This window comes from Corvus hawaiiensis, chromosome 11 (genome assembly GCF_020740725.1).
Source record: "Corvus hawaiiensis isolate bCorHaw1 chromosome 11, bCorHaw1.pri.cur, whole genome shotgun sequence".
NCBI lineage: Eukaryota > Metazoa > Chordata > Aves > Passeriformes > Corvidae > Corvus > Corvus hawaiiensis.
The window spans coordinates 23,499,649-23,521,400 of NC_063223.1; the positions used below are offsets into that span (position 1 = coordinate 23,499,649).

A 21,752-nucleotide genomic window follows, 5' to 3' on the forward strand; every position below is an offset into this window, starting at 1 on the left:
CCATTACTATTAACTGTCTTCTAATTTCCAGCCTGCATTAACTCAAGACTAATTGATACCCATTAAAAGGGAGGCGTTAAACCTTTAACTCATGTAGTTCTTCCAGCCTGATACTTATCCCTAAGGGGATTTATCAATAGTTGTTTTCTGTTGTGCTTTGTTTAGTGGGGCTAAAAAGGAGAATCTGATGTTTATCAGTCATGAAAGTCCTTCCTGCACAGGAATGGTTGTGTGCCTTCACCTGGTAGCCCAGAATAGGTCTGCAGCTTGCTAAAACACAGCATTCTTAGCCACATGTGAAAATTGCTTATGTTTTGCTCCCAGGGAAGGTGCCAGGTACCAGGGTACGAGTCCTGGGCGGTGAATTCGCAAAGCCCCACGTTTGCAGGGTGGGCTCAGCTCTGCAGCATCCCTCAGCAGCAAGGAGTCACTGTCACCTCCCTCTGCAAAACTGTCTCTGCCACCTTCCTACAGTATTACTACTTCTAAAAGAAGTTTATGCCGGCAGATTTTGACAAGCAAACAGCAGAGCCTTTGGGAGCACTTCCTTCAGTTTTGGTGGAATTCTCTGTGGTGGCTGCTGGGTTGTGCTGTCCCTGTCCTGCACTCCGTGTCCTCCTCTCGCCCTGCTCTGTTTGCCATCTCGAGCCCCTGCTGTCTCTCCTGGGGATCTTACAGTGAGCCCCTGCATGTTCTGAGCTCTGTGGGCAGGACACAGCCCTGCACCACCTGCATGGTGCTTCCTCCCACCCCTCTCTCTGCCCCCGTCCCAAATCTCACACACCTGCTGTACCGGGACACTGCCAGCAGTGAACCTGCGGCATCTGGAGAGGCAGGAGCTCCAGCTGGTGCATTCAGCACCTTAAAAGCCCCCAGGCCAAGGCTGGAGCTAGAGAAGATCGTCTCCCACTCATAGATTTGTTATATTTGGGCCTCCATTGTGTTTACTCCCCACAAATATTCTGTCAAAATGAGATTAACAGTAAAAATAATTGCTAAGAAAGCAACCAAAGCTATTATTGTTGGATGTTTGTGGAGCAACAAAGAGTTGGAAGGGGCACATATCTCCCAGGCACTGTGCTGGCCACGGCCAACAGCTCCGTGTGGGACAAGAGTGCGAATTCCAGCTCCCTTTGCACCCTGAGAAGATCCAGTGGCACCTGCATCTCCTCCATCGCTGCTCCCCTGCAATGGAGGGCTGTGAGGAGCTGCATGTCAGAGTGAGCCTGTCCTCCTGGGGAGACACCACAGCACACTCAGACAGGGGTAGGGAGATTTTTAGGGTCCCTGTCTGGGTTTCCTTTGCCCATGAGCTGAGCAGTGACCAGACACCAAGTGGGGACCCCAAATCTCCCAAACTCTTTCCCAGCAGCGGCTGCCGCCGGCGCCGCCACTGCCGCCTCACACAGGATGGGCTCCTTCCATCGCTCCCAGGCTCACACAGAGCCTCTGCTTATATTGAGTTTTTATAAAAAATGAGCTGCATGTCCCTATGCAGCCGACCTTCCCCGGCCGGAGGGAACACTGTGTCCGCCAGCTGCAGCTGGGGCTGTCCTTCTCCATCCTCCCACCCTGCCATGGTGGGGGCAGGAGTGAGGAGCTCTGCTGAGATCCTCCCCCAGGCATTTTGCCATCTTTCTTTTTTTTTACCCAACAATGCATAAACTCAGAAACTAAACATAGTGCCTGGGTTCCTGCCCCAGTAAAGCAGTGATAAGGAATGCAGCACGGCTGCAACACACTGGCTCTCAGCCTCGTCTTAGCAGCTCAAAAGACATTTTCCAGAGACCTTTTCAATTTTGCAAGGAGGTTCTGGGCAATCAAATAATCAGTGAACTTTGCTTGGTGTTAAGGTACAAAACTCAGCCAAGGAAGTGAAACGGAGTCAGACTGGATATTTTGGAGGACGGCAGGAATCAGGTCTATCTGATCCCGCATATTAGAAAAACAAGGCGCGGGGAACAGACTGCTGCTTTCAGTTGACTTAATTAGTTTATACACTGAAACTATGAATAAAGGGGCTGTGCAGTGCTTTGGCTTCAGTAGTAACCCCGCAGCCATGACAACGACGAAGCATTGCTGATCACCATGACAAAGAGCTGAGAGGGCTGCTGCCACTGAAAGCCAACTCCGGCCCATCAGGCATTCGGTGTGCATGGAAAAACCCACCATGGAAAACCCACCCCGCAGCTGCTGTACTTAACGTTCCAGCTCGAGTCCTCTGTAGAAATCAGAATTTGGGAACAGGTTTGAGCAGCTCACACACGTCCACGTCGTTTCACGGACTGCTGGTAACAGCAGTACCTTGTGAAGCCAGGATGTAACACAGAGGTTTCTTAAAAAACACAGATTTGAATAGTTACGGGCCAGTAACAGAGTGCTGCGCCCCTGCCTGCCCCAAGCTCGCAGCCTGGCCTGGCACAGCGGAATTCTCCAGGCTCCAGCCCACATCTTGAGGATTTTGTCCTAGATCTGATTAAAAAGGACAATAAAAAAAAATCCATGTTTGCTCCCGGCCCTTCCCTCTGGTTCACTCCCTGGTAAGAGACAGGCTGAGCCATGAGTTGGCAGTCACAGGGATGACTCTGTCACAGGGTGTACAGGTGTGCACCCTCTCTGCCCAGCCCTTTTCTGCCCTGGTGCTCCCATCGAGAGCCCCAGCTCCCAGAGACCCTTCCCACAGGGTGGGCACAGCCCCTTGGGATGCTCCAGCTTTGCAGAACAGGGAGCAGAGGAAAGAAAAAGGGGGGCCTTTGCTTTTTCATCTGGAAAACATAATCTCAGGTTGTCCCTCCAGGAGGACCCATCAGGGACCCCCTGGCCCAGCTGAGCCCCCCACCCTCCTCACCCACTGGTGACCAGCACAGCCCCACCTGCCCTGTACAGGGGCCATCACCCCTGGGGATGCCTCATTTGCCACCGTAGCCTGAGCTCCTGATACTGAGCCAGCAAAAAGTTTACTGAGAGAGATTAAATAAAGAAAATAAACCATGCTGTGAGAAAGACATGAAATTGAGGCATTTTCCCAACGGGACCAACTCTGCACGTGTGCGAACGCAGATGAAGCGCCCAGATAAAGGAGGTAACTAAAGCATCTCAGAGCTTACTGAGAAGTGATGGAGAGCCACACCCGGCTCCGAGAGGGTCCCACACCTCCCTCACGCTGGGCATTTCTAATTCAGCTGGAGCTGGGCACAGGAAATCTGCTCAGAGTGTCACCTCAAGCTGAAGTGGAACATTTGGGTTTGCTTTGCAGCAGTTCTGTTTTCCCGTGGAGAAACCATCCAGGCAGGTGATTTCGGAACAATTTTCCTTGTCTGCTTTTGTAATAAGAGGTGGTAGAAAGCAGTGAAGAATAATCATACAATCACAGAAGGGTTTGGGTTGGAAGTGACCTTAAAGCTCTTCTAATTCCAACCCCCTGCCATGGGCAGGGACCCCTTCCGGTAGGTGGAAGGAAATAGAAGGAAAAGGACAAATAAAAGCCTCTAAGTGCTGAACCCTACAGGATGCATGTCCCTTTACTTGTCTTTGCTCATGAGTAAACAGAAATATTTTTCTTTCTGCATTGCTAATTGTCAGCTTCTTCATATCATCTCTCAGTGTTGAATAAATAGAAAATAAATACAAAAATATGCTCCCAGAATCCTACTGCAAGAGCAAATGGGCCACTGCCAGGGATTTTCAGGGTGTTTATCGCTTCGCACGTGTGAGAGCAAACCCACAGGGAGGGTGTTGGGAGGAGGGTGTCTCCTTCCAGATGCCTTCTCCCATCCCTGCATCACCAGCTAACGTTGGGCATGATACAGAAGGTTCATTCTGCCACCAATAGGCAGCACAGCAATGCAGAGCTCCAGTGACACCAATTTTTGGCTATTTAAAAAAAAAACAATGCATGCTTCGATTGAACAAGGATAACAAACACGGGTTACCTTCCAAAGTCCCCCCAGACAAAATGTTTAGGGCTGCAAAGCCCTGTGGAGTCCCCCTGTCATCCCTCTCCCAAAGCACACAGGGCACTGAGCCCAGCAGCTCATGTGCCATCAGCAAATATTTGAGAATGATGTTGCTATGTTTGACATTTTTAACTGGCTCCCCATTTCCATGACTGTTACAAGCCCCTGGAATCTTTGTTAAACCTCCAGCAGCCTCAAACATCTCCACATGCCCCCAAGTGTCACATTGGTCTCTCAAATTTACTCCTTCTTTTACTTCACAGTCATTCTCCTGCTCAGACCACTAAAGCACTGGGAAACTGCACAGAAAACAAACCATTTAAACATTCTCTAAAGTCTTACAGAAACTGTACAAATCCAGAGGGGATTTGAAACCTTTCCAATCTTCCCCAAAATCAGCAGCCACCCAAATGCTTCACTGCTTCAGCAGCCCCTGAAGTTGCAGGGAACTAAGCTGCACTTTCAACATTTGCAGGGATTTCCTTCCATTGCCACAAATTTTTTTTTGTTCAAATTAAAATGCCATTCTTTCCAAACACACATTTTCTAATATATCAAGCGATTTTACTTACTACTTGAATAACAACAAGAACTGTCCTGTTCCATGGAGAAAAAAAAGGTAGAATTCTTCCATAAACTTTAATGCTGTTTGTAATAGTTCTCAACCAAAAGAATCCCTTTTCCCCCTGTAATTTCTTCTATTCTTCCCTTTGCCAGCTGCCATAAACCCCCAGCACTCTCTCTCCTGGTGCTCCAGCAGGGAGGCTGGGATGAACCATTGGGACCACAGAATCCTAGAAGGGTTTGGGTTGAAAGAGACTTTACAAGCCATTCTTTTCCAACCCCCTGCCATGGGCAGGGACACCTCCCACTGTCCCAGGCTGCTCCAAGCCCCATCCAGCCTGGCCTTGGACACTTCAGGGATCCAGGGGCAGCCACAGCTTCTCTGGGCACCCTGTGCCAGGGCCTCACCACCCTCACAGGGAACAGTTTTTTCTTAATATCTAATCTAAATCTCTCCTTTTTTAGTTTAAACCCATTTTCCCTCACAGGATCATGGGATGAATCAGAAGATCCCTTTCAGTGAGTCATCCCAGAGGAGCTCAAGGACCCTCAGCAGCTCCAAACTGTCGAGCAAGCAGCAAACACATGGGTACCCTCCCAGGGGGAGCAGCCCTTCAGAGGAGAGATTATCCAAAGCCAGGTGGGCTGGGCAGACGTGGGGAGCAGCCACTAGCCAGGGCTTGCTGCAGCTTCCACTCCTGAGCTTTAATCCTGATACTAATCCTTATTTTTAATCTGAGTATTAATCGAATATTTACAAAATGCTTATCTGGAGTCAGAGGCCCCTTGGTTCCCGGTGACTCAAGGGTCTGTAGGAGCAGTGAAGAGGTTCAGAACAACTGAGGAAGGAAGTCCTGGACCCCAGGAGACCCTGCAAGGGATTTCCCTGGAGAAAACCAGCTCTTAAATTTGAGAATAAAAATCTGAGATGAGGGCACGGTGCTTTGTTGCTGTGATCACTGGAATGGTGGCTCATCCCTGGAGGAGCACATCGGGGACACCACCCCTGTCCCCTCACCCAGAGCGCTGCCCCGTGGCACCAGCCAGCAGGGAGCTGCATTCCCAGCCAGGGAAAGAGAACAACCAAAAGGGAAACAGGAAGGTGCCCCGCTCACCTGGATCCCCTTCTCCCACCCCCTGGGGCAGGGACAGAGGTCTGCTCCCTCCTGTGAGCAGAGAAACCCAAGGCCAGCAATGATTTAGCCTTTACCACTTACCCACTCCCTGCTCCTGTGCAGGTGATGCTTCCCATTTCCTCGGAAAAGGACAGGGCAGGAGGCACCCCAGAGAAGCAGAAAATTAACATAAATATGTATATTTTGGCCCTGGGGCTTAAAATCTCTGAATTAACCAAGTGTTTGAATGGCTCTGGAGCTTTACACGTACCTCCACCTGCAGTCTCCTCATCCCCGCTGGTGGACAGGAGGGGCCGAGGTGGAAAGGAAATAGGGAACAACAGCATCAAAATAAGATTTATTGTTTAGAACCAAGATTTGGAAGAGACAGACATGGCAGATAACAACAAAAAAGAACGCCAGGCTCCAGCTGCAAGGGAGGGTGGTACCGAGAGGCTGACAGGCAGGGGGGAGTTCCTGTGGCTCTGGTGTCAAAAACAAGAGTGAGAGGGTGAGAACAGCCTGGGCTGGGAATGCAGGAGCAGCAAGGGAGGCCCGTGGGTGCAGAGACTTTGGGCCTGGATGTAACAGCAGGAGCAGCATTTTCCCACTCCTTAGGACAGTGCTAACCCAGCTTTCTAAAAACCAGGTGAGCAGTCCTTCGATAAATGATTGCTCATGAGATTATTGCTACGATCTACTCTGTCCATCACCTCAGTCCAGGAGACAGCTGAAACCCACCTCCAGTGAACCCAGAGAAAGAAACCCCCACTGCATCAGTTTAGATCATTGAAGGCACTTTAGTGTCTTAAAAATGGCTCCAATTACCCACTCACGTGTGGAAGGTTTTCAGTCTTACATTTAAAATCAGCAGTGACTCGAGACTGTATTTAAGTCTGGCAAGAAAATGTGGCCAGTCTATGAGAAAAAGAGAGAGGTAAAAAGGGAAGTGACAAGCAGACTCATTCTCCAGTCCAGGATCCGGAGGTTTTTTACTTGATTTAAGTGGATTTAAAATAGAATCCCATCTTTAAAAAAGAACAGTGAGAAATTTAAATGGAACTGGAACTTATCTTTCTTGTATGCATGCCTAGCTTATCGCTTGGAAAGTTGCTTAAATGACAATTAACTGTGTGAAACAAAAAGCATTTGAAGGAGTGCCTCCTCCTCTTCCTCCTCCTCCCTCTTCTCCATCTGCTGCTCATGGAAACCTGGCTCACAATGGAAGGGAACAATTTGGAACAAAATCCTTTTCCCCCAAAATAATTCTCCTTTATTTTTTATTGCATAACATTTTTGTATTTCCAACTATAAATAAAAAAATGATTAGAAAGAAGTTACAAAATTGTGTTGAATGGACCAGAACGGCACAGAATTCCTCACACACGATAAATCATTTCCCATCTTCCTCTTCCTCAGCCGTGGCAGGGCCTCGCGCTTGGCACCGTAGCTGTGGGGGCCACGTGTCAGTCGCTGATGGTCTCACTTTCAGAATCTAAAAGAAAAAAATCCATATATGGATTTCACATCGAGGAAAACCCAAACCAAACCCAAAAGGGCCATGTGAGCTGGTGGACCCCAAGTGTGTGGGAGGTGCTGCTGCCAGAGCGCGCTCCCGGTCCCACAGGGAAACAGAGATGGGCTGTTGTGCTGAGAGCTCAGGTGTGTAAACCATTTCTCTTGGTGGCAGAACCTCAGCACCTCGCAGGGCCCTCAGAGCAGAGCTCTGATTCCCATGGGGGAAGAGCCAGGCTCCCAGGAGGCAGAGATGGAAAGAGCCAGCAGAGACACCCAGAGTTTGGCTCAGTGTTTTGGGTCCCTGCCGCTGAGGGAGGAGGGGAGATGGATGTGCGGATGTGTCAGAGGATTGTGGAGCTGCCAGGGCAGGTCGTGCTCCCCACACCTGCAGGCTTGGCTCCCCTGTCCAACGGAAACGAGCCAAGCCTCGGGTCACAGAGCACAGAATGGTTTGGGTTGGAAGAGACCCCCCTGCAGCGAGCCCCAGGGATGCCATGCCCCCCCACGGCAGGGATGGGATCCATCCGCCTGCCACAGGAGCAGACCATGGGGCAAGGTGCTTGGACAGACGTGGGAGAGCACAGCAGTGACAGGACCAGGATAAAAGGCAAGGAGCAGCACATCACGGAAGCAGCAGCAGCAGAGGGTGTCACCTTGTGTGCCCCCAGCCCGCAGCACACGCCCACCACATGCACTGGCTGTGCTGGGGACATGCTGGCAGGGACATGCACCCAGGCACTGCTCCACAGACAGACACATGCACACTGCTGTGGGGTGGTAGCCACAGACTGGCCTGATGGAGCAGACGGATTCGGGGTGCACCCAGAGCACGTGCAGGGAGTCCCTGGAGCAGCAGCGAAGGCGGGGGGCGCTGGGGACAGCGCATGGTGCACACACTGCCTGGGTCTGGCCCAGCTCCTGCTGGGTCTCTGTGGTTTTTGCATTTGTTAAACACAATCCCAGCTTTCCCCCTCCTGTATTCCCTGCTCACTGTGGATACCCAGCATTTGGCATGGAGTTTCATCCAGCAAGACAGGACAAAATTGACCATCTCTAGGTAACTGCGACAAAACATCTGGCAGCAGTGGGTCAGCCACAACACCCAGAGCAGAGCCAGCTCCCTGGGCACTTGGCTCCTCAAACAAACCCCCACAGGTGCTCACTTCGTACTCCACAGTCAGCCTGAGCTTTCCCAGGCTGAGAGGGCAGCAGCGCTGCCGAGGTCGGGGAGCGCGGTTACCCCGGCATCTGCTCGGTGACAGCAGAACCGTGGGGAAAGGCAGTCACGGCACAGCCTGCAGCTGCTGCCTAATGGGGACAAAGATACTGCACTCAGTCTGTCTAGTCTGATAAACAAACTAGAAATGCTGAGAAGTTTCTACCTTATTTGCAAAGTGATTGAAAAAACAACACAAGAGTAAATGCTTTTTGGAGCTATTTTATGTCAGACCTGGAGGATCCCCATTTGAAAAGGACTGGCAGCTGGTTATTTCTTTCTAAATCTCCTAAGTTTTTACAAGGCATCAGACCCCTGAATACCTCACAAAAACTGCAACAGGCCCAAAGAAGTCCCCTGAAGAGTGGCTGGAGAGGCTCTCACCATGCCCAGCTCTTCAAAAGCCACATTGCCATAGCTGGTGCTCAAGTGGTGCCTCAATAAAGAAAGGTGAAGTTTAGGGATGTGCTCCTTTCTGAGGGGAAAAAATAATCCTAACTTTTCCCTCTGCCTTGTGACTACAGCAGTGTGCTCAATATTCACCATGCATTCATCCTGTTGCACAAAGAAATTCATCCAAGTGCTCCTCGCTCACCAGATTTGGGAAAACCAAGAGCTTCTCACAGGAATTTCGCTGCTATAATAGATACTTTATCGAATCATGGGGCACTGTCTATGGACAGCTTCTCCACAGTGACCAAGGGAGCCCTAAAGCTTCCCGAGGCTTTGTGTGTCAGACTGAAGGCTCGACCCATGCAGACCCTAAACTCCTCACACGAAAGTTATTTCAAGGGAGAAGTTTAATAACCAACTATAGATCCAAGCATATGCAGCAACAGCCTTGACAGCACACAACTACCCCTGAGAAGGGAGCAGAGAGGACCACATCATTCCCAACAGCAGCCACCTCCTGGTCCAAGCCTAACTTCCAGTTGAATCAGGTGTGAGTGATCTCTGTGCTGACACAGCCAACGTCAGCAGCGCAGCACATCCAAACCCCTCTGAGCAACAAATTCCTTCATGAAGCAAAATTTGTAACCGGACAGCTTCTAAAATCCATCTCATTACATTGCACTTCTGGAGCTCAGCTGCATTAATAAAAGCAGCAGCACGGTCAGGGCTGGAGCATCCCTGTCCTGCTGAACCTACTGGGATCACTCCACAGCCAGAGGTGTTGCCCCTGCCAAAAGGCACCGACACGTGTGAGTCACAGCACAGTTCCCATCAGATCAACAAACTGGTTCATTTCTGGGGTATACAGACAGGAAAATGACTGTCAGGGATAAAATAATAACAGAGATCAGCACATCAGACAACTCCACTGAAGCTGAGCCTGCCCAAGCACCAGCCAGGCACAGTCCGACACCACGAATCACTGAGGTGCTCCTCAAGGACCAATCCATGATAAATAACCATAGCCAGAAATAACACACAATCACATTTTGCTGTTATATAAATTCAATCCCATATCAGACATTCATCTACCCATGACAACAAGAGCTCTGCAGAGACACCGCGCCCAAACTTCCCCACAGGAATCACCAGAAATCGGGGACAGAGGGGGGGTAGACAAAGAACTGGAGAGGGCAAGGCAACCTTACTGTACATTACACACAGTCAGAAACTGTTTCATGGGTGACTATCTCTGAGCCAACACTTTCAACAGCAGCCATGGAAAACCTGGGGGGAACCAGCTGGCAGCAAGGCAGAAAACAAGGCAAGTTTTTGCCATAAAAGCTAATATCTGATGAGTAACATCAATCTCACTCCAAAAGCCTTGAACCTTTTCCTTCATTGCAGCAGGGGTGGTGGGGAGAGTGGGGATGACAGGGAAAGCAACACTGAAGTCATATAAATTTCAGATGGGAGACTTCTGATTACAACTCTCCAAAGCCAACTCCCAAGGCATGTGTGAGGACAGATGTTTTTCCTGCTCAAACACACGCACACTGGACAAAATCAACATGGACCCACAAAGTGTCCACGGGGAAAAATTCTGAATGTTCCCAGACCTGACAGTAATGCACTAGGATCATGAAAAATGCTTGAAGGGAAAGAGCTACCATTGACAAAGCCAAGTTAAACTAATGATTCAAAGTATTAGTGATTTCCTTCTGCAAACCCCAAACAGCAAAACCTGCCCATGGAGGAAGGAGCTCACTCCAGCAATCCTCTCTTAGCACCCAGTTCCCCAGCACAAGTATCTCTGTGGGAGCACAGAGACTGCCACGTCTCACCCATTCAGTCCCTTGCCGTGCCTTTGATCCCAGCTAATGCCAAGTATTTCAAAGAAAAGTAGAAGGCAAGAACGGAGCAGTGTGGAGACAGGTATGGAGCAATGGTTAAGTAATCACAGAGTCCCAGGATGGTTTGAGTTGAAAGGGACCTTAAAGCTCATCTCATTCCACCCCCTGCCATGGGCCGGGACACTTTCCACTGTCTCAGGTTGCTCCAAGCCCCGTCCAGCCTGGCCTTGGATACTTCCAGGGATGGGGCAGCCACAGCTGCTCTGGCCAATCTTTCCTCTTCAAATGAACTTTTTAAAGAATTTTTTTTTCTTTTTTAAAGGAATTAAAAAAAAAAAAAAAATCCCTCTTTAAAGTTGTGGAATGGAGACCAGAGTTAAACAGGCAAACAAACTGCAAGGGACAGAGCTGCATCAGTTCTTTGAGCGAAATCTGTGCCAGGGAGGTTGAATCCAGATTTGCAAAAGAGCCTTAAACCACTCCAGTGCTTCTTCCTGCCATCTCCAGTGCCCAGCTTTGCATCCCTGTGGCAGATGAGCAGTGCCAGCGGCAGCAGCTCCTCTCCATGTCCAGTCTTACTCCAAGCAAGCTGGGAATGCAGTGGGAAAGCAGGATGTGGTCGTGCATTAAGATACTCCATCACGACATAAGGCAATCAGAAAGCCAAATGAATGGCACACAGGTGAACTTCAACTATTTTCCCAACTTCCCAAACTGAAAACTTCAAAACTTTCCTACTACTGGGTGAGTGACTTTGGGGGTTAAAACATTCTTTCAAGATTTGTATTAAATTTCTGTAACTGAAAGACTGAAAATCCAGGTCTGATTAGATCTGTGAGCTCCCTCACTGAAAGCTGGTATTCAAAGCTGAGCACCTGCGCTGATTTCCCACATGTCCTTGCAGCACAGTGCTGGCTGGGAATTTGGGTGATGGCAGAGCTACAGGACATGCAGGACCGGAACCAGCAAGGCCAGGAATTCTACCAGTAGGTTTGACCCATTTGCTGCACATTGAAGCAACATTCAGAGTCAGGAATGAGTTCAGTTCTGGGATCTGTGGGGGATCTTCTGGGGTGCAGTTTTCCTGGTCTGATGGTGCAGTATGGACCCCTCAGTTCCCTCTTACTCCTTGGCTCACCTTTTGCTTAAGAAGTTGCTCCATCTATTTAATCTCGTATCATTTGCTTAATTGCCACTGAGGTCAAAACAATCCTCACAACTGAGGGCAAAAAACTCATGGCTTGAAGTGAACAGCCAGAAGAGCTGCAGCCAAGAGGGCCATCAGGAAATTAAAAATCACGAGTACAACAATGCCAGCAACACATTCTGAGCTACTGCTTGGCCCCAGTGCAACAGGCAGGTGCACACCCACCAAGGCCCTGGAAGCTGCATCCGTGCCCTGCTCCCCAGCCACCCCCGCCTCTCCCGGGAGCACAGCCATGCAATGCAGCCACGGTGGGGCAGGCGGGCACCAGCGTGGACCAGAGACTTCCCAACAAACGTAGCACAGACAGCAAAGCCACACGGACAGACAGAAGCAGGAGTGTCACACCTGCATGCCCTTCTCTCATTCCTCCTGCAGCCTAACCCAACGACGGTGACTGCCAAGAGGGTGCTGGCAGCAGGACCAAGCTTCCTCACATTAAATGATGCCAAGATCCTTCAGAAGGGCTTCCCTAGTGCTTTGCAGCTCAGGAGAGACAAAGTTCATGGGCCTCCTTCCCACCTGCCAAACTGAGCATCCTCACGTGCTCAGAACCCCTCTGCTCTGCAGCAGCCCAGCACCGGGAGCAGCACGGGCAGGGCTCAGGGCACGGTGCCCATGAGGTGCCAGCACGCACCCCCGGGGCACCGCTGCGGGGAGCACCCAACAACTGCTGGAGGCACCGCATCTGCTCCTGCTACACAGTCAAGGGACAAGAGTGAGTCTGGAAAACAAACACAGAATAACCTGGAAGAGCTGGAAATCGACATTGTTCTACATTTTAGAAAAACACTGGGTTTTTCACACCATTTTCAAGCACAAAATGTTTATTTTTCTTTTTAATCTATACAATTTCTTGGGGCTTTTAGTGCCACTGACTTTGTCAGTATACAAGGGATGGACTATACAGGCAATAGCGACATAAACTGTAGGATTCAGTGCGAGCCGAAGGGAACCCAGTGTGAGAACATATTTTCCATGTTTGCTCATGAAGCATACAGACATGAATCTAAAAAACCCAAACAAATTAAAGATACATGGTACAGAGAACAGAAATCTCTTACTGCAGTAAGTATTTTGCCCAGGCAGAAGACTCTGCATAATTGTCTATAAAATTCAATTCTAACTGAATTGATGAAATAATATATTCAAAGGGTACAAACAAAATAATTTAGACAGGTATAATGCTCGAAGTACAATAGAACTATACAATTCACAGCTTGGCAGCACAGGACGTCGCTGCCCCTCAGCAGAGGGTTACAAAACGTCGTCGCGGCGCCTTTGGGGGTGGCTGCACCCGGGTCCTGTGCCTGTAACGCTGCCCGTGGCGCTCTGGGAGGGAAGGAGACTTACCAGCAGCAAACCAGCTCTAGTGGTTACCTTGTGCCTTTACACTGAGGCGCAGGTGGAGGCTCTATGCACAGTAAAATGGGCAAAAAGCAACTTTCAAACAGGAGAGAGGTGTCCGTGCCACCTGGAGCGTAAACTTCGGTAAAAATAAAAATAAATAAATAAATAAATAAATAATTCCAAACAGAAGGCGGTGAGACTCCAAACCTGAAGTGTCAGATACGAGAAAGAACAGCTTCACATTTTTATTCTGTTTTAGCATGAACACTGCTGGCACACCAGGGACCAGACATCACCCTCAACCTCAGCGGCCGAGCAGAGCCAGGGCACGTGCGCGTGCTCTGCTTGCACGGGTCTTACAGCCATCTGGAGATATGTTCTCCTATGATCAAGAGTTCCATTACTTGTCTTCACTTATGGCACATACATGAGCTTGTGATTTAACTAAAAGCCCAGGTAGGGAAAGGAAATGAAATCCAGTGTGCTGCTGATCCAGAGGAAAACAGCATTTGCTGCCTGTTACAGAATTAAGTCGCCATCTACAATGAGTTTACCACAGGCTGGGAAGGAGAACAGACAGTGCTGCCTGAAGCCATTCCCTGTCCTTGTATACACCTTCCTTGGATCACTCTGTAAATGCTCCTACATTACAATGCGCACTTCACTACTCCTTGCACAAACACCAACAATTTTACGATCACTGCATCAAACAAACGTGTCAAACAAACCTCACCCCACAATTCTTATTTCTAAAAGCTTCAGAAATGAAAATTCAACCCGTGAATAAAAACAAAAGCATTTACAGCAGAATGAAGCTGATGAGGAACATCAACTGTAAACCTTCGATATCTTTGCAAATAAAAAGAACTCCAACTCACAAGCAGATTGTAAATAAAACACACCTTTCAAATAATTGTACATCTCTTTCCAGCTGGGACTGGAAAGCTGAGATTCAAGGCACTGAACTCCTGCAGGGTTAGTACAATTTGCTAATTATCAATTCAAGTACATCGATGTTAAGGATCGCAAGTGTGAAACAGAACACAAGGAATAAAGTGTCTTCAGCAATGGAACAGAAGCAGATATTGCCGTAACGACAAACGATCTGTGGAGACGCCGCCTCACAGTGATTGCTGATGCAGGGTGCGGCGGTGCCCCGGGGCCCCGCCTCGTCCCGCACGGATCATGGCATTTACAGAGCAAACACTCCAACGTGACGGCGTCGAAATCACCGGGACCCGCGGCGGGGTCACCCACGGCAAGGCCACCATGGCCAGGGCCGTCCCCGCGGCGAGGCCCGCGCTAGGTCAGGCGCAGCCGCGGGCCGGGCGGCCGGGCCGGGCGCTGCAGCGGCACCGGGTACATCCGCAGGCAGCTCCGGCCCAGCGGCGAGAACCGCACCACGCCGGGCCCCCGCACCAGCCCCGGCTGCGCCACCGGCCCCGGCCACGGCACTCCGTACACGGGCGAAGGGAACACGGCTCCGTACTGACAGAGAGGCATCACGTACGGGGTCACCGCGCCCGCCAGGGCGGGCCCGGGCACAGGCACTGGCAGGGACGGTGCGGCTCCAGGAGCTAATCCCGCGGGCACGGGGCAAGCCACCGGCACGGTGCACTTGCTCCCCAGTCCTGTCCTTACCGAATTTACCTACAAAAAGAGAAATACAAGAAGTGTCGCTATAGGGCACTGCTCTCCCCATGCCAGCAGCATCCCGGCCCAACGCCGGGGCCCGGGCAGCTGGGGGCACAGGCACAGGGGTGCCGCGGTGTCCTTGGGGCTTTCTTTTGGGTTCGTCTCTTTTTTCCTTTCATACTTTGGCTGGGGGGTTGGGGGTTTTTTTTGTTTTCTTTTCTTTTTTTTTTTTTTTAAAGACAGAATATTTGGAAATTAATAGAAAAGGTTGATATGAGGCAGAGGGGAATATAACCTCATTCTTTAAGAAGGCAGGAAGCATCATTAAACAAGTGAAAATGAATGCCCTTGCATGTCCAAAGGAACTCAAGTATCTGTTAACTTGTGCATAGAAGTAAATAAACTTCACTAAATGCAGAATTAACCCAAATCCCACTCTCTTACAGCCAGCCTCAAAAGAGGTTTAAAAATTCTAGCCCTTATTTCTGTACTAAATTGTCTCAGCCGGCCCCAGGGAACTGAGCGTGGCGAGGGTGGCAGGAGACCTCTCGCGGTGGCTGTGCCCAGGTGAGGCAAAGCCAGCGAGGACACAGCAGGGTGGCTCTGCCTCGTGGGCTGCCAGGACCAATTCTAGCTGGTTTTCTAAAGATCTATTAACATACACTTCAATTATTCATCTTTTGCCTGTGAGGGGCAGAGAAAGAGCTCTCCTCCCTCAATATGGGATGGCAGAGCTTCCCAAATTACACACTCCGTCCTGCATAATGCCGTGGGAACTGCTGCTACCCCAAACCTTTGCAGCATTTCATTACATTTTTCATGTCACAGAATTTACAGCTCCCTGCCAGGGCTCCCACCAGGCCATCACCTATTGGTGGCATAAGGAAAAAAGCGTGTTATTTAATTCTGGGAATCTCCCAACAATGTGATATTTCACATTCAATTGATAAAATTGGTATGAAGGTGAAATTTCAGCAGAAAAAATGAATGTATGTATAAGACTGTGTGGGATGCTTACTCCATGTTTCTGATTTTAATATCTCTTCTCAATTAACAATAAAAATAGCAATGTTCCATTTTGGGGCATTAACCTCTGTTCCATGAGCAATTTTAGAAAAATAAAGAACTATTTGATACCCTCCTTCACTTCCCTGTCTCCCATTCTCACCTGAAACCTGAATCTGATGGTGAACATTGAACTGAAAGAGATGCTTCAGTATCATGAATTTAACGCCAATAATGTATAAAACCCCACCAAAATTAACACAAACCAAAGAACAAGAAACACAGGAACCAAGGATATATTTTTAAGACCTGCAGACTTCTGTAAGCTGTTATTAGATTCTTGTTTTAACATCCTCAGAATGATGGTTTCCATCAAACTAAGCACCCGTGAGGAATGCCAACAGGTGTTTGTGAAAATATCGCATTTTGGACCACCCTCTCAGGCACGTGTGGGACTGTTGGGGTGCCCTGTGCAGGGCCAGGAGTTGGACTCCATGATCCTTGTGGGTCCCTTTCAACTCAGGACATTCTATGGTTCTATGACAAATCCCAAGTTTGTTCTTTGGACTTGTTTTAATTTTTCCTGTGCTTTACCAGGCAAACTTTCAAAGTGCCACCCCAGTGATACTCACAGCTCCAATACTGTCAGGTGACAGGATTTAGATTTTTCTTTTGCTGGCTACCCCACGAATATCAGTGTTTTCCTTCTGTGTGGACCAGCTACTGCTGAAATGAAACTGAGTGGCAGGGCAGAGTCAGAGCTGGCTGCCAACACGAGCAGGCAAGGATGATAATCCATCTCTTTAATCACTTCTGACTGCTTTGCTAAAACCCCAAAGCTATTAGGCAGTCCTGAAGATCTGTGTGTGTGCTTTACCAGTTCCCTGGAAAACCGTTCTGCCATTCAGACCAAGGCAGTGTTGAATAGCTTCAAACACAGATTCATTTTTTTTTATTTTCCCAATCCAATGGAGAGGGAAGACACAGTGAAGGTGCTGTGGCCTGGTTTTGGCATAGTGGCCATGTCCAGCACAGCTGCTCCTGGCAGCCCAAGCCCACGAGTCAGGAAATGCCAGCAGAGGCTCGGATGCTCCTGAGGTGTCCAAGGCCCCGGTGCACGTCACCCACTGCCACAGACCCCTGTGTTCTCAGAAACAACCTCACTGTGCACTGGGAACAGGTTTAAGCTTTTCTGGGGTCACGTTTTTTTCTCTAAAACCCATGGAGCTACACAACAGTATGGAGAATAGAAAACATTTTTGGCAAGCCCTTCATTCTCAGGCATCCCCAAATAGTGTTTTTAAATACACAATATTCAGCATTCTTTGCAGAGAAGGCAGCTCACATTCCTAAGCTTACTCCATGACAAATGCTAACCAGAATTACCTGTAAAAAATGATTATTTCATCATATCTTCACAAAGATCACAAAGAGAGAAATCACTCAGGCAGCTTGACCTCAAGTTCTTTCTAATATTTCCTACTGTGTTTCAAACTACTGCTGATGAGAATCTGCATTTCCATACTTAATTAAACCATTTGAAAAGGAATGTTTCAGCGCTCCTGTGACACAATTGGATGAAAGTTCCTCCCCCTTTGAAAGGTCCCCCCCAAATTTCTAATATGATCAATCAGGATTTGTAGTAACTTCCACAGAAACAAAGCAGAATCCTTTGCATCCCCATTACATTATTGCTGTCTACACTTCTGATGACAGAGAATGAAAACCACTCACTCTTATTAAACACACTCCCAAGTTACTCTTCTATTTCCAGCCTTAAAGAGTAGCCTTGACTAAGTTAAAAAATAATACATTGTATTCAGAGCAAACAATTTGCTGCTGGTGGTAGAAGGAATCTTGAGTAAAAAAGAGGTAACTCAGGAAAGTGAGTCCTCTGTTCCAGGGGGAAAGAAAAGATTTCAAGTCAGCCACACAACTGCCCTGCATATTCATAACAGTGGGTGAACAGTAAGAGAAAATTTTAACGTAAAAAATGCATTTTTCTATATAAATGTATAGTTGATATTTTATATATCTTTTTTTATTGTTTAATGTATTATTCATCGTGGGACAACGCCCTTCACTTCTACTCCTGTATGAAAACCCTTTAGGGAGGCATTTCTATTTACAATAACCCCCAGAGACAATGCAGAAGTGAAGGTACAAATCCTGCCACCCCCAGCCCCTCATTTCTGACCATCACATGGGAACAACAACAGCTTTTCCCAAAACCAAGCCCACGTGAGACAACCCACCCTAACAGCTCCGTCCTAGTTTGTTCCAGTTAAAAAATAAAAAACCAAGAAAAAAACACAAAAGGCGTAAGAATCACTTTGTTTCCTACTTATCCAGCCTTTATTTCCAACATAAAACCTTATTATAACCTTCTCTGATGGGCTGGAAATCTGCTTAATGCTCCGTATTCTTTTCTTGCAAAGGCATTTTTGATCAAAAGCAGCAAAAAAGACGGTGTTACCAGATGAACTGAAGAACTACAGCCCGACCTTCAGATTCTCCCTGTTGGAAAGCTATTTTTTCCATCCTTTATGTGATTTACCAAGTTCTTTTTGTCTTTCCAGTTGATTCAGCTGTGATTCAGCACAGGTGTAACATCTCCCCAAGAACCTCATCCCTCCAACACTGACACACAGGTCACTTGTCCAGCTGTCCACACTAGGAGTCCTCTCACGCTGTTCCCTTCCTCCTCCTTTGGCCATTTCTCTCCCAACACCATGCCACCCTCTTCTCCCTCAACTTCAACTTCCCCTTTAGGGTGAATTTCAAAGGGTACAAACAGCAGAACGATGCTTAACTCCCAAACCAACCCTTGTCAAACTCTTCTATATCATACCATATGCTATGGTATGTATCATATATATGCTGCCCTGTTTTCTGCCACCTGCAGCATCCTGTGCCATCTTCATGGCCAAAACACTCAACAAGAACTACACCAGTCATGTTTGCCATCTGCCCTTGCATCTCTGCTGCAGCCACCACAGTCCTTAGGAGGACTTCATGCCTCAACCCACCCCAGGGCTCCAACTGATGCCACTCCTCTGAGCAACAAGGAATGATGAGAATTGAAGAGCAGGGAATCCCAACCTCTCCATGCTCTTAGTAATTCACCTCCAAAAACTTCAGTCAGCTTTGTTGATTTCCTGGAACAACTGCCATGGTTGAGAAAGATACAAACCCTCAAAGAGCAGAGTACTGAGACAGGGACATTCCTGCTGCTCTCACAGTGATACTCCACTTTCTCCACAGGCTTTGAGACAGAGACACCAAGACTGCAGGAGGGAAAATCAACCCTAAATTGATACTAAAAGGTGATTTAAATAAGTAATATAACCATTTGTTTCTCCAGAGGTACAGGTGGGCAAAACATCCACATCAAATACTTCAAACTTCTGCAGGGGTCTCAGGGGAAAAACACCAAAATGCTGCAAAAAGCACATCAAAAGAGAGCAAGAAGTGACTTAAAATCTGTGCCCTCCCCACCACTTTATGGAAATCTTCTATTTGGGCTTACGAGCACCAACTTTGACTTATTTTATGAGAACTATTAGGGTCCTAAGCAGGCATTGCTTACTCCAGAGCTGGTTAAACCATTACTGTGTAAAAGGATTATTTACTCACTCAGGAACCAGCAGGTACCAAAGCAGAGGCACTGGTGAGGTTCCTGCTTTGGTACATCTCACCTCACCAACAACTACAGAGCTACTACTGCTACAAGATTTTTTCCTTCTACATGCCAGAAAGGCAGTGGTTTACTATCCAGATCTAATTTTTTTGCTTTTGAGTGATTACAAAACAGCTCCTTGCTGTTATTTTCCTCTATTTTGGCTCAATTTGCAGTCTTCCAAGAAAATGAACTAAGCAAAAATTACTAGTCAAGGAATCTCCAGTTGTGAGAAGGAAGAGGTCTGGAAACCCAGCCCCAGGTGGGACAGAAGGGTAAACTGGGATTCTGGACGTGTGCCCATTCCTTTGTGTGTGCCTCTGTATCAGCCCTCAGCCGCGACACCAGCACCGAACACAGCACAGACGCGCCTTGCAAGGGCATTGTCCTGCTGCTGAGAACGTGAAGGGACGAATGGGGGCTTTCCAATTCCCTGTTTGTTGTAGGATATTTTGACAGCATTTCTGAGGATGGTATTGTCCAGATACCCAGTACAAGAAGCAGGGGTCAGCACACCCCCAGCTGTCCCCTCTCCCAGCACAGGACTCACTCCAATTCCACTCAAACAACGGCTCGCAACCACTGAGCCACAGCCCCTGTTCTAAGGAAGGTTAATACCAAAAAGAAAACTTTAGTAATAGTTGAAACTGAAGTTGAGCAACAGATGAGATGGTAACAATATGAGTATTGCTGTGTATCGCTGTTAATAAGCAGTTTGGAATTTAAAAATATATATTTTTATATATATTGCTGCCCATATACCCCTTAAGATTATTCCAAAGGACAATTAAAAAAAAATTGATTTAGTACTGAATGAAAAGAGCTGGACATTTATAGAAAGCATTTATCTGGAGTAATTTTAGTCTATGTCCTCCTGCACATCTGAGTTCTGCAAAGGCTGTCAGACACATAGCAAAAGGTATGTCCTTCAAGGAGGGCCACTTACTCCACATGTCTCATTCTGCGTTTGCATGGGGTTAGCCTTTGGCTCCATGTCTTGCCTTTTTTGGTTCTGCTTCAGTTGGTTTAAAGAAGGTTTTGTCTGTGCAGCTCCAACAGTTTTGCTCGTCCACTGGTCCACCAGCTTGTGCAGGTCGTCTGTGAACGTCCCTTTCTTGTTGTTACTGTTGTTGGCCTGAACCTGCAGCGTCGACTGCGGGAGGGGCTCAGGACACGTCACCAGGCTGTTGGTCGAGGATCCTGGAAAATCACACACAGAGAGTTGGGATGGTGTCTCTGCCTCACCTCTCAGCTCAAACCCCTTCTCACCTACTGCCACTCCAATGGTGGCTTTTTGGACTCCTAACCCTCCCCCTCCTGGCTGCAGAACACCTTTGCTTAAAGAAATGGTCCAAGTCCAATGGGTTTGCATTTTCTATCACACCATGTTACCTTGGCCACTAACTTGTCCTGGGTGAAGTTAAGGACAAGGAGTGAAGCCAGGAATGCAGCCCTGTAATGCTGACATCCCAGGGCATACAGCATCTCCTCAGAGATGGGAGGTGGGATCTATTGCTAACACTGCAAGCATTTATAAAATGAATTTACCATTTATTTTACTTGCATAAGTTTACTGTCCTCCTGGAAAATTGTCATTGTCATAGAGGTTACAGGCAGGGCTGGTTCCTGCGCCTCAGAGGCTCTGGGAACCCACCACCTCTCTCGATGATGCCAGGACCATTCACGTGGCTGTTTGCATATTTTTGGGGAAAAAACCCCATCAGGACCGTGAAAGTATACAAGAGAGAGGAGAGAGCATGTAGTGGGTGGGGTGACTGTTTGAGACAAAGATAGAGAACTTTTAGTATAGGTAAAAGCAGTCAGGAAGACTATTGATAGAGATTTAATTTTATATGTTCACTTCTTTCTAGAAGAGCTAGTAAACCAAAATTTTCTGTCCTTTTTCTGCTTAGTGACTACAAGTCTGACACAGCAAGCTCAGCAGGGGACTGCAACTGAAGGAGTCTGGATCTGACCTAAGCAGAAAATGTAAAGTAATGTCTCAGCTAACATATTTGAGATAGCTAAAGATTGGAAATAAAGACCATCTCTCCAAGCAAAAAGTTCATAGAACTGTAGTAAAATTATTATATAAGCAAACATGAACATTTACTCTTTTCTCTGTTAATCAGTTACCAGCCAATGAAACAGTACACTAATTAGTCCTACAGTTATATAAAATACATTAATAACCTTTAAATGATCATGCATTCAACCTGCAACGTCACTTCTAAGTGAATACTGCTCAATTCCTTTTCCTTTAC

The 21,752-nt window shown here is 47.9% G+C and overlaps 1 protein-coding gene across 12 annotated transcripts in view; it reads right to left on the minus strand.

Annotated features, from left to right (window-relative positions):
* Positions 1-5,978: 5,978 nt before the first annotated feature.
* The window catches only part of WNK2 (WNK lysine deficient protein kinase 2), a 102,962-nt gene continuing 87,188 nt past the window's right edge, over positions 5,979-21,752 (minus strand). For 9 of the 12 annotated variants that reach the window (XM_048316229.1, XM_048316233.1, XM_048316227.1 and 6 more), the window contains 2 exons: positions 20,435-20,688; positions 12,626-14,819 (listed from right to left, as the gene is read on the minus strand). In XM_048316229.1, the coding sequence (XP_048172186.1) occupies positions 14,472-14,819; positions 20,435-20,688 (602 nt within the window). In that variant the 3' untranslated portion in view covers positions 12,626-14,471. Of the gene's footprint in view, positions 7,131-12,625; positions 14,820-20,434; positions 20,689-21,752 lie in introns of those variants that run through there. The other 3 variants (XM_048316235.1, XM_048316237.1, XM_048316238.1) reach the window with 3 other exon arrangements.